The sequence below is a fragment of the Misgurnus anguillicaudatus genome, chromosome 5 (genome assembly GCF_027580225.2).
Source record: "Misgurnus anguillicaudatus chromosome 5, ASM2758022v2, whole genome shotgun sequence".
Classification (NCBI taxonomy): domain Eukaryota; kingdom Metazoa; phylum Chordata; class Actinopteri; order Cypriniformes; family Cobitidae; genus Misgurnus; species Misgurnus anguillicaudatus.
Window position 1 is genome coordinate 24,249,366 of NC_073341.2, and position 12,601 is coordinate 24,261,966.

Genomic DNA, 12,601 nt, shown 5'->3' on the forward strand with positions numbered 1-12,601 from the left:
TCCAGGTCCAATACCTTCAAATTTAAGGACTAAATGTGGGCTCACATTTCAAGTGAGAGCAAGGTTACATCGTGTTATCTTTTAAGACACATTGTTGCAGTTTCCTTTTAAGGGAACTCGCGCTGCGTCACTGCGGTGACACTTTGGGGACGCCTTCAGGGGTAAGTGCATCTGAATGTGTATATCAAATTCAACCAATAGTGAGGCTTAACGACAAAGACAGGGTGACGCGGGAGCCAGGAAGTATATCGCTATATGAAATATTGCCAAAGACGGCGTTACAGGTATGCAGGAAGTATGGCAAGGGAGACGCAGCGTCTGGTTCCCTTCTCAGGGAACAACAGTTACAAACGTAACCCGAGACGTTTTCATGTGTCAAACACAACTATGCAAAAAAGCATTTTGGTATAAATCAACATTCGCATACAGAAGATATAAGCATTTAAAGCGAACAGTTTAGCATGTGTGTTTTTATACATTTTTATAATATTATCATACTACACAGGGAATTAAATTGTTTGTTTTTTTCTAGAAAACTTCTTGTATAAAATGGATTCAAGCCCTTTCAATGACCTGTATCCATGTATGAATACTTTCAAAAACTTCCCAGGGCCTTGAATCCCCCCCAGATTCACAAACTTTCAAGGATTTCAAGGACCCTCGGGAAGCCTGTAGTAGACACGCCCCTTACTGCTGATTGGCAACAAGTGTGTTTTGGAACTCGGCCCGTCTCCCTTTTCCAAAGTGTTTTTAAAATTCATGCACCCCACCTTTAATAAAATAGTAAAGCCCAAATCACAACAATAATGATAAAGAAACACAGAAATGGTATTATTTGGATAAATATTTCCAGGTGATAAAAAAATCAAACACTGACAGCCAATTCCATTTGAATTTAAAGGGCTTGTGGATTTAAAATGTGAAACGGCAGTGTGCAACATAGAATAAACATAATATAAATAAACGCTAATATAGTTCTTATTAAGTAAATAGGCATACTGTATAAAATCATCTATGTGTGTGTTTATGTGTGAATAAGTGTAACCTGGTGTTGAACCTTTGCTGTTCCCCACACTGGATATGCAATGCGCTGAGCTCCTGCAGGTTGTGTGTGTGTGAATGTGTGGCGTTGAGAGCCTGGTGGTTTTTCTTGTTTCTTCGAGAGCAGCAGGTGCCCGTGACGCCCTCTTCACTGGACAGAGATGGGCTCTGCGACGGGAAGTTTTGTAGTGCTGTCTGCAGATAGCCCTGTTCATACAGCCTCTCATCCACAAACTCATGATTCTAGATGTAAAATAAGAGATTTTTTTTAAATAAATTGTCAACAGCCTTTAATGATCTCACTTTACATGCATGCCTAACACTTGATACATGTATGTGCTTTTGACTGACCGTGGTCTTCTCCAGGCAGTGAAGAAGATGATGATGTTGACTCTCCAACACAGATGTGGGTTTTTTCAGCTGTTGGTCTCCTTCCATGGAGTCCTGCAGTACACACAAACATTCAAATCTTTTTTTATGGTTTCACCACATTTCAAACATTAATAATGCATTGGAGAGAGGGGCAAAGTGCGTGTTATTTGGCTCAGTACCTGTGGTGAAAGTTTCATCTTGTAATAGGGGATCTGCTGTTGTGTAGGGGGGGGAGGGGGGGAGGAGAGACATGGAAAGTGGTTTACTGGGTTTGGAATGAACTACATCCATAACAGAGCAGCACAATATGTCATCCATAAAAAAAACAAATCCCATTTATGGACGTGTAACCGTCCATATTTTCTAAAGTCCAAAAGATTTATCGCTTGGCGTATACTCTTGTATACACGCTAATCGATCTTGTGAACATCCTCTAGTAGACGGATATGATGGGTGACCTGTTTATATCTTTTTCTCCTTTAACATTTTCGATTATGTGCTTTGTATACTTGGACAGACAGGTGGAGACTGTAGCTCAATAAAAATCGCACATGTAGACTGACTGCACACTGGGCCACCCTGCTGACCGCACATACACTTGTTCTACATTTCACCATTTCCATGTCTTAACACCTACCAAAATAACATGAGTGAGTCAGTGACTGATGTAAGAGGAGGGTGAGACAGAAAGGAAAAGAAAGATACTGATGGAGAGAAAATTACAGTAACATGCCCGAGTATTCCTGATAGCTGCATGTTCGTACTCTTAATCTGATTCAAAACGTTGACTTTTCAGCACTGAATCTCTTAAACTACACTCTTAAAATCAAAAATACAGAAGCCTTTAAATGGGGCAAAACCCTTTCAAAAAGTGCACTTTTGGACCTAAAGCTGCAAAGTGGTACCTCAAAGGTACATATTTAAATTAAAATCTCATCAAAGGGTCTCAGTGACAGCTTCTGTACCTTTTTTTCTGACAGTGAAATGTCATACTGACCCAAAAAGATAAATTATACTTGTAAGTAGGAATGCACTGAAACTTATTTTTATATAAATTATATTGAAATTTATGTGCCAATACCGACAGTTTTGCTTTTTACTCCTTGGCTTAAATTATGATGTCATGAAATCCTAGAATTGCAGCGCGTACAAACTACAATTCTGTTATCATTGTTATCCAATTTAAAAAATAATCACATTTTATTAGTTCTAATGTATTTTTCCGGCCCTCAGGGATATAATCTGCTGTTTTTAAACATTTGACCTATATCTTTTTATCTCCCGATACCAATTATAGGCAGATATGCTGGTACATGCATAGTTGTAAGTAAAAATTATAATATAGAAAATAAAGGAGTATATGGAGTTTATGCTTATTAACAATGACTAGCTGACTATACATTATTTATATTATTTCACATTTACTTCCAAATAATTTAATAAATGGACATAAAATATTTATTTCAGGTTTGATTCCAAAATGCGATAAATTACTTTTTTTTAAATAGTTACCGCCAAAATCAGTATTGTATTAGGTCAGAAGTCTTCATTTTATGCAAAATCTGATATCCGCTGTGTTATTCTGTCATCTTTTCTCCCTTTTTTCTAAAATGCGGTAAACGTCAGTCCTCCTTCTCTGCAGAATGCAATAAATCCACTAAACCAATCACAACGCACCATTCCACGCACTGGAAACAATAATGGCGGTGCTTTGAATTCACACAGAATCCTAGTTTTCCTCATCTACTTGGTACTTCATGATTAACAAACAAACAAAAACAAAAATGTTTGATGGCATTGGTAAACCTTTGGTGGTTTTCTGTGGCGGGAAATAAACGGCCGTCAAAATTGAATAATTTACGTGAGAGGCACTCGGGAGACGAAAAATGTCGGCTGTTGCTTGTTCTCCCAACAGCATCAAGCTTCTGTCATGCTAACACATTGACCCCAGGGGATCTTACGAAAAACTTTCAATTTTCAAGTCAACGAATATCGAGCAGGACCAAAACATTAACAGCTGATCGCTGTCAAAAAAGTTCAGCGATGACGTCAGTTTTAATCAGTGTAAACCACTTAACAACTAAATGAATATAAATGACAAAGATGAATGCACATTTATATATTGATTTAATAGATTTATAGCTTTTTGGATTTATAGCAAATTTGTCATGGATTTATTGCATTTTGCAGAAAAAATTATCCGTTTTTATAATAAATCTTTGAAAATCAAATGATGGTTTAAAATTTTAGATGCTATGTGAAAGTTTGTAAACAGAAAATAGAGTGTTTTGGAATACAAAACACATTTTTACTGAAACGAGTCAAAATGGATGTATTGCTTTTGGAACCATTTTATTATAATGTTTATTATTATTCAGAGTTCATTCCTAACGGAGAAATAAAACTTGCATACTGTAGGAGATTTGCTTGCCAGAAATAATGTCCAAATACAAAGTTTAATGGTCAAACAAACATATCTGAATGCCACTGTTGACCAATCAGAATCAAGTATACTACAGAGAAGCATAATATGTACTTTTAATGTTGTTTTCTCTCTCTATCTCTGGATTTCTCTCAGATCTGTCTCTTTCCTTTGTATTCACTCTCATAATGTTCATTGTTCCTCAGACACATGAGGACATTTTATAAATGGCAGTTTTAAACATCTGCAGTAATAAAGACCAGACCGCACTGTCAAACACACATTTACGCACAGCTTACTAATGAGGATGTTTAGAAACACTAAGACATTTTCAGCACTGCGTCTTTCTGCCCCGATAAACTGGATGTTATTGCATAAATTATTCTGATGTTTATGCAAACACGAAAATACGATAATTGATTTTATTACGTGTTAAAGTTAGCTTACGCCACACGGATCCATTACTTTTGAAGCAACACAACCTGACACTTTATCCTAAGTGCTAAAATACGGCATGAGAGAGATTAGCACTTTTTAGAAGGGACCGTGCATAATGTATATCCAATGAGCCACAAGAAGTCAAACGGAGAACATAATCCGAATAACTTGTACTTTAAAATGAAAAAGTTTGTGTATGTGAATGTGTGTGAGTGTTCTCACCGTTAGCTCCAATGACTGGTTGAGTCCATTTCGCTTGCTATGCAGGAAGGCGCTAGAAGTGCCAGTCTTGGAAATTCTCATTCGGGCCAGTCGGGCTTTCTGTCAACACACACACACAGAGACCAAGTTACAACTCAGTCTACCAGGGCTTTTCCATCACAAAGGTCCGGGTTTCAATCTGATCTCTGTTGAAGGAGTAATTCAAAATACTTTAGGAAGCAAAATGGATTTTCACACGGATTGCTGTCCGTCATGAGATGATGAAAAATGCAAGAGCCTTCAAAAGCCACCGAACCAATCAGAAGCTCTCTGACAGCTATGGAGCAAATATGAGAAAAACGGTTGCTCGCTCATCTGCTTTAAAAATGTAACCGAATGGTAAATTACAGAAACGCAGCTGTGCAATGGAAAATTACAGTAAACGTCTGTAATTCTAAATTACGGTAAGCACAGCTGTGTAACGATAAATGATCAGTCAGAGCGGCTGTTTAAATTCTTCAAACATGTCATTTGTATAAGCACAGCACGGATGATAGGTGGAAACCACAAGTCAAATCCTCTGAGGAACATCAAAATGTAATATTTACAATGAACGAGGAGTATTTTTAATCTTCGCAACTCCAAAGGCGTAAAACGGTCTGATTTGTTCACTTACTTACTCATTCTGTAACAGTGTAACAGAGAGCAGATCCTCTCTTAATTTTAAGATGTAAAAAAGCCTTTTTCTGTAATAAAAAGGCTGTATATTGCCAGTGCAATACATTTATCACATTTTCAGTCAAATATAGGTGATTGCTCAGGCACAATTTGTCAAACTGTGTTCTGGGTGGGTGTCAGGGCATTGCTAAGCCGTTACACACTTTATGGTGTTGTTGCAAGGATGCTAAGTTTTGCACCCTTCAAGGTCACCTCACCCCCAGAATAAATTTAGGCTTTAAGTTGGCTGCTCAATGTAGATGCATGACTGTTTCCCAGCCCAATGAGTGTTTTTAAATTATTGAAGAGGAACAAATTGTGTCTCAATTGCATCAGTTCACTGGCTGAGATCAAACCAGTATTCTGATGTTCATTAATTTCTCACACACACTTGAACACAGATTGAAAGAACATACACCATCATTAAAATCCTCACACGCAAACACACACAGGAATCCCTCTGGGTGAGAGGAGTGCTAACTCCGCTCTTTTCACAGGAGATTGCCATCACATAATGGAATCAGTTTGGGCCTCTGAGAGCGTTTGTGTTTCCAACAAACGCAGGAACAATTTTCGGCTATCGCGTGAAGAAATGAGAAACATTTTTCCTGTGGATCAACCCCTGCAGAAGGTGCGTTGGAGAAACGGCTGCAGCGGCGCTGTGGTTCTTTATCAATGTGACAGAGAATCTCAAGGCTAAGAACAGCTGCACTGTACTGAGATCAGTAGCATTTGTTGTGTCACATACAGTACAAGTGCTTTCGGTTGGTATTATGCAGGAGATAGACAACCATCCCCTAAAACAAATACTTTAAAGTTGTATCAAAGTTGTCTAAACTGCACTTTAAAGTCGCAATGAAAAGTAAAATAAAAAACTGTAATTTGTTTTGTAATATTGTGGTATTTTTTACAAATGATTTATCTGTGAGCTTCATTAATTTTTAAAAATTCATGTGCCCTCATAATCTTTAATCAAAAATGCAAATCTCATCCCCTCCTCAAAACAATCTCTCTTTACTTCCGGTCCTAATGTATGGCAGGTGGGCGGGGTCCGGGAGAATATCGCTGCGATTAGCAATTAGCAACACGACCCAACTTCAAACGATCCAATCTGATCTCGATGGACAAATTCAAATCCAGCCCTGCCTTATTTCATTTCAGAGGCCGGTTTTACTCGGATACACGTCACCACGGGGAAAATTAGGCAATTGATACTTCCATTTCATGGTGACTTTAACGGTGTTATGTGGGTTTTCTAGTGGTGAGATTGTGAATTGCAACCAACCTCAATTTCGAAATGCAATGAGAAGCTACAGTAGCTGCCACAGGACTAACATGTCATCGTCTGAGACAACATGGGACAAAACACACTCCGTAGAACAGTTTGTCCATTTAGGGCTACTGTAGCAACATGACGCTGACTTAGATGTAGATAAAAATGGCTCATTCTAAGGTAATAAAAACAAATCAGTTTATTATGTAAGGTCTTTATACACCACTGAAAATATAGTCATTTATATTATATTGCATTTCTGTCAAGAGATCCTTTTACACATTACACCTTTAAGTTTAACAAAGTTTGTCTAAAATTTTATATATACAATATTTTATCAAAACAAATTGCATGTAAAAATATCAAAGTTCATTTATTTTTACAAGGTATAAAGCAAGATTTTTAAATCATTAAACGTAACTGTTCTGGCATTTTTATGTAGCGTAAAACTACTGGAAAATACTTTTCTAAATTACAACTAGTGAGATGTAACAGTAAATGTTATTAAGTTTTAAAACATCCTATTATGTGTAAAACCTTTAGCTTTGAGTGAAACCGAGAAAAATACCTAAAGCTCCAGTTTAACTGCAGAACCGGAAGGACCTAAACAAATCCCTGTTAATCCATGAGTCAGTTCAATGACATAAAGTACTGTGCAAAAGTCTTATGCTGCACTCAAGCAAGAGTGATTTCAATGTTAAGTCAATGTGAAGACGCATTGACACGCATCTGGAGGGCTCGCGGCACGAATGAGGCATTTAGCGCGGTGCGGTAGACGCGGCAAATGCGCGAGTTGAAAAATTTGAACTTTGGCAGAAAAACGCGCTGCGTTAACCAATCAGGAGCTTGCTGTAGTAGTGACGTGATTACAGGAGGCGAGCGGAGTCGCAGAAGCCCCTCCCATGATGCGAATTTCCCGCGTCTTCAGTCTCGATGACTGAAATTTTACACACGAATGAAGCGAGTAAACTCAAAATGTTCAAGCAGCGAACTAGACGCGGTAGACGCGCATTTGATGCCAAAAACGCGGCTGATGTGAACCTACGGTTAGGCCACCATCAAAATCTTGGAAAAATTGGCAGGATTCTCTACCCTCAAATCTTGGGGGTGTGTCGGCTGTCGTTTCTAAAACCACGGCCACTCGCGGGAAAGCTGCTGTCTCTCTCGAATTTCAAATATTGCAACAACCTGAATGGATGCTCGCAAATGTGTTGGGGGTGAGGCCATGCTCTGTGGTTTTGGTGCGTCATCGAGTCAACCTTTTAACCCCGCCCAAATAATCCTGAATTTAGAAGTGAGGAAAAACAGTGTAACTCCACAATTCAGTAATACATAGTCCACAGTCTTTGTAAACTGTTTCAGCAATAAATGTCTAACATAATGTATTTAGAAACAATTGAGGGAAATTACTTTAGACGATCTTTAAAACTGAAGCTGTAAAAGCTAAAATGGATTATGTCTTACCAAAGAAAGTTTCACCCAAAGAAAAGTGGAGATAAAAGTTTAAATTGTCACCTCGAAGTGTTTTGATAAAGCTCCAAAAATTCAATATACGCCTTTCTTTCAATATACGTCTATGACATTGTGCTAACTTGTTTTATCATCCAGCAAGCAAATAATCGATGAGCTGAAAGCTTAAGGGAAATAAATGATTCTGTAGTCATCATTGCGTGACACGTCCGAAGCACAAATGTTATGCATAAGTTTATTATTTATGGTTAAGAATTGGATAAATTGGTCATTGCTTTTTGAAATCTCCACTTATACTGCTAAAGGGCCATGCATGCACACATTTACAATGTCCATGCTTGTTATGCAAATGCTAAATTAAAAATTAATACCTCATTAATATGCTTCTCATACACCGAGAAACTACTGAACTAACACAAGCAACCATACTGTTGTCGGGAGTTGTGGTTTGACTGCCGGCTAATGACTCAACTCCAATTATTGGACTAACTGTGATCAAAACTCTGATTCCTGAACTAACTTTAAACAAAACCCATACCTTTGAATAAAGTGCGAGAGTTTGAGCATAATGAGATCGCTTGTGATCAGTCATGAAAGATTGTGTGATGTCTAGGAATCTGTCTGTTCTCTATAGCTCTCTGACTGGGATGATTTGCATTCATTATTAACAAGTAGCCGTAGTGTATAAAGTTTTCTGCAGTCCCTATGATAAATCCGCAGTGGATGTGCGTGAGGCGAGACACAATCAGCTAGCGAATGATAAAATTATCGGCATATAAAATCTAAAGCCTTCCTCACTTTGATCAAAGTTTCATTAAGGTGACGCTCACTCCGATAGCTCTGCATCAAACCCAGATGTCGTGCGTGAAATGATCTAAGTCCAGGGCGTTCTGGGAAACCCTAAAGTGCTCTAGAGAAGAAGCAAAGGCCCAAAGCTGAATCAATCTCCATTTCATAATACAGATACTGCAGATAGTGCTGTCTGGAGCCTAACAGGTACCTGTGATTTGCTGTAACAAGCCTATATATCTGTATTGCAATCAATAATGTTACTGCAGTTATATTAGAGCTGACGTTTGGTTTAGTCATAATGGTCTGAGATATAAGTTGTTAATATGGATCCACAGTTTTGGTGTAGTTAGTACCAATGCAGAGTTTACCAACATTTGAGTTGTATGGTATCACACTGAAGGGGCTTATTTCACGATAACATTCAGCTGCATGTACATTATTCCACTAAAACAAGGCTGTTTACATCATAAGGTAAGGAACATTAAATTGTGATTTGAAATAATATATTTGCTCATTTTTAACGAATGCAGACTTTCATTGGGATAAACCATGTTTACTTTTGATTTTAAGATAAGACAAGACATTAAAATGTCACAAACACATTATTTGGTTTAATAATAAGTAAATATAATGTCATATATGTTATTAACTCTTTCCCTGCCATTGACGAGTTATCTCGTCAATCAAGAGAAAATATTTGCATTAAAAAATGTGTTTCTGATGAATTTTTATGTTACTCTGCAATGCCGCGATTATCCACTAGATGGCACTTATCCAATTTATAAAAAACTGAAGCCAAAACGTTATTTATAAATTTTAAACTCGGTGTATGTTTTAAAAATCGTTCTGAATCTGATCTCCAACAAAATTCCTTCACAAAAATGCAATTATTTCAGCTTTTTACTAAAAAAAACCGCGCTGCGTTAACCAATCAGGAGCTTGCTGTAGTAGTGACGTGATTACAGAAGCGAGCGGAGTCGTAGAAGCCCCTCCCATGATGCAAATTTCCGCGTGAATGTCTCGATGACTGAAATTTCACCCGTGAATGAAGCGAGTAAACTCAAAATGTTCAAGCAGCAAACTAGACGCGGTAGACGGGAATTTGACGCCTCAAACGCGGCTGATGTGAACCCACGGTTAGGCCACCACTACCAGGCTTGTTGTTTTAGAAGTTTTAATGTCCGTCCATATTTATCTTTCAATCTATTTTATTAAGAAACAAACAGGAAATACAGGAAATATGTACAAAAAAACCCCACCTTTCAATTAAACAATTTTTATGTTAATCTGCAATGCCGCGATTATCCACAAGATGGCACTTACCCAATTTATGAAAAAAACTGAAGCCAAAAACATAATTTACAAATTTTAAACTCTGTGTATGTTTTAATAATTGTTCTGAATCTGATCTACAACAAAATTCCTTCACAAAAATGCAATTATTTCAGCTTTTTACAAAAAAATGTACGTGTCGGGTTAACCAATCAGGAGCTTGCTGTAGTAGTGACGAGCGGAGTCGCAGAAGCCCCTCCCATGACGCGAATTTCCGCATGAATGTCTCGATGACTAAAATTTAATCCGCGAATGAAGCGAGTAAACTCAAAATGTCCAAGCGGCAAACTAGACGCGGTAGACGGGAATTTGACGCCTCAAACGCGGCTGATGTGAACCCACGGTTAGGCCACCACTACCGGACATTTTGTTTCTTTTTCTATTTTATTAAGATACAAACAGAAAATATGTAAAAAAACACCTTTCAATTAAATTTTTTTATGTTAATCTGCAATGCCGCGATTATCCACAAGATGGCACTTACCCAATTTATGAAAAAACTGAAGCCAAAACGTTATTTACTCATTTTAAACTCTGTGTATGTTATGATAATCATTCTGAATCTGATCTCCAACAAAATTCCTTCAGCAAAAATGCAATTATTTCAGCTTTTTACTAAAAATTTGTATTTCTAAGGAAAAATACCCATATTTAAGAGTTTATAAGTAGAGATTTTTTTCCAGTTTTGTTTGTTTGTTTGTTTAGGGTCTGTTCATTCATTTGATATATTTGTATGTTCATATATTTTTCAAAGAAATTTTTCCTGGAACGCATTTTGTGAAAATCACAAAAAATGCTGTCGGGCAACTTTTCAAAAAATGGCTGGTGTGAAATGAGTTAAAAGACATTTATATTTCATTTTGTGTAATATTAAACAAGTGTACCTGTCAAAATAATTTGCAGCATCTGGGTTGCTGTGTGTTGTTAGTTTTGAGCAGTTGTTATCTGGGAATAACAAACCATGTCGCGACTGGCCAATCAGAATCAAGCATTCCGACGAGTTGCGTAATAAAGTGTCAATAAAAATGAAACCGACAAGAAACTAAAAAAGTAAAATATGTGACATCCTAAAATGTATACAGCTTAATACTTATTCCTTAAATAGTTTTGTGGTAGTGGGTGGTCACAGGATTTTTGTAACCTAAAAATTGGTTGTGTACCAATACGGCGCTGAAAACTCCTGCTGTAAAGTTACAGTGCAGTGTTTAGGATTGCGTTGTCTGATACGACAGGTGAGATGGAGAAAGGTCACCTCCTAAAACTGACAAACATCATACCCCTCCCAATAGCTCTCATATGGGAGTGCTATTTGTGGAAGGACTGTCATTTGAATGAACATCGCTATTGGCTATCTGTCCCCTCTCTCGCCCATTCTCTCTCTCTCTCTAATGTTCTGTGGACAGTATGCACAGCTGTTTGAATGGCGAAGGTTAACTAAGGGCTCAAGGCAGATTCAGGCACTAAGATCGCTCTTTTATTAGTTACAGCTGAGGGATAGTTTAAAACACGCACGCACACACACAGCACATTTTTCAAATGGTCCCGGCAGGTTTCGTCACATTTGGCTGCTTTCGTTTGGATTGGAACTAAACTTGCATCTCCCCGAGGCCACATGGAGAAGGGATAGAAAACGTTTAGGACAGCACTTTTGTGAAAATTAACATCAAATCTTGGTTTAGCCTGATCCAAGCTGAGATAAAGTGCAAACCGGGCATTGCTGCATTGGGAACACAAGGATTTCTGGGTAAAATTTGCCATCCCAGATAAACTGTAAATTAACATTAAGTAAAATGCTAAATCTGTAGGAAATTTTGCCCACGGCGACACTGTGGCCCTGTTAATCTGTCCAAACCTTTGCATACATTAATTTCTCATCAGCATACATTAACTCCATGAGTGCATGTGTAACGTACCGCTGGGTGTAGAAGCTGACGTCTCTTAATTCACACACGCGCACACACAGACACTTGCTATGTTGCAAACCCTAGAGAGTTATTTACACAGGCAGCATTTTAATGCAACATAGTCCCATACACTTTAGGAAAATTACCATGGTTTTACTACAAATAAAACAAAAAACCATGGTTACTAAAGTTAAGCCATGGTTATCTCACATTAAACCATAATTTTTGTTGTACATATATGGCAAAAATGTACATTTAAACATTTGGCAGGCACTTCAAACCCATGAGGTTTTGTGATGCTAACACAACGCTCTGCCACTGAGCTATACAGGAGCAAATAATGTAGTTACTACAACACAATACACTGCAATGCACATCCCTGAATGCACTGTGGTCACTTAGTGTTTGCAAAAATGACGGTAATGCTGATTATAAATAAATACTCTAAATTAATAAAAATAGTTCGCATTAAATAACACATGATTATTTTACCCGGTATTTGTGTGTGTTATCTATTGTGTTTGATTAGAGCATCCACCTTTTTCTCGAATGTGGAAGTAAGTGATGTGACGTATTTCCCTTCCTGTGCGAGACTTTCGGTTCAATAGCCAGCCGGTAGAAAACAGTGTAGTGGGAGCA

The 12,601-nt window shown here is 37.8% G+C and overlaps 1 protein-coding gene across 6 annotated transcripts in view; it reads right to left on the reverse strand.

Annotated features, from left to right (window-relative positions):
- Window positions 1-12,601, reverse strand: part of kcnd3 (potassium voltage-gated channel, Shal-related subfamily, member 3) — a 117,741-nt gene that overhangs the window by 4,404 nt on the left and 100,736 nt on the right. For 3 of the 6 annotated variants that reach the window (XM_055168032.2, XM_055168031.2, XM_055168033.2), the window contains exons 4-7: window positions 4,496-4,594; window positions 1,593-1,628; window positions 1,393-1,485; window positions 1,046-1,284 (exon numbers count right to left, since the gene is read on the reverse strand). In XM_055168032.2, coding sequence (XP_055024007.2) covers window positions 1,046-1,284; window positions 1,393-1,485; window positions 1,593-1,628; window positions 4,496-4,594 — 467 coding nt within the window. The remainder of the gene's footprint in view (window positions 1-1,045; window positions 1,285-1,392; window positions 1,486-1,592; window positions 1,629-4,495; window positions 4,595-12,601) is intronic. The other 3 variants (XM_055168034.2, XM_055168035.2, XM_055168036.2) reach the window with 3 other exon arrangements.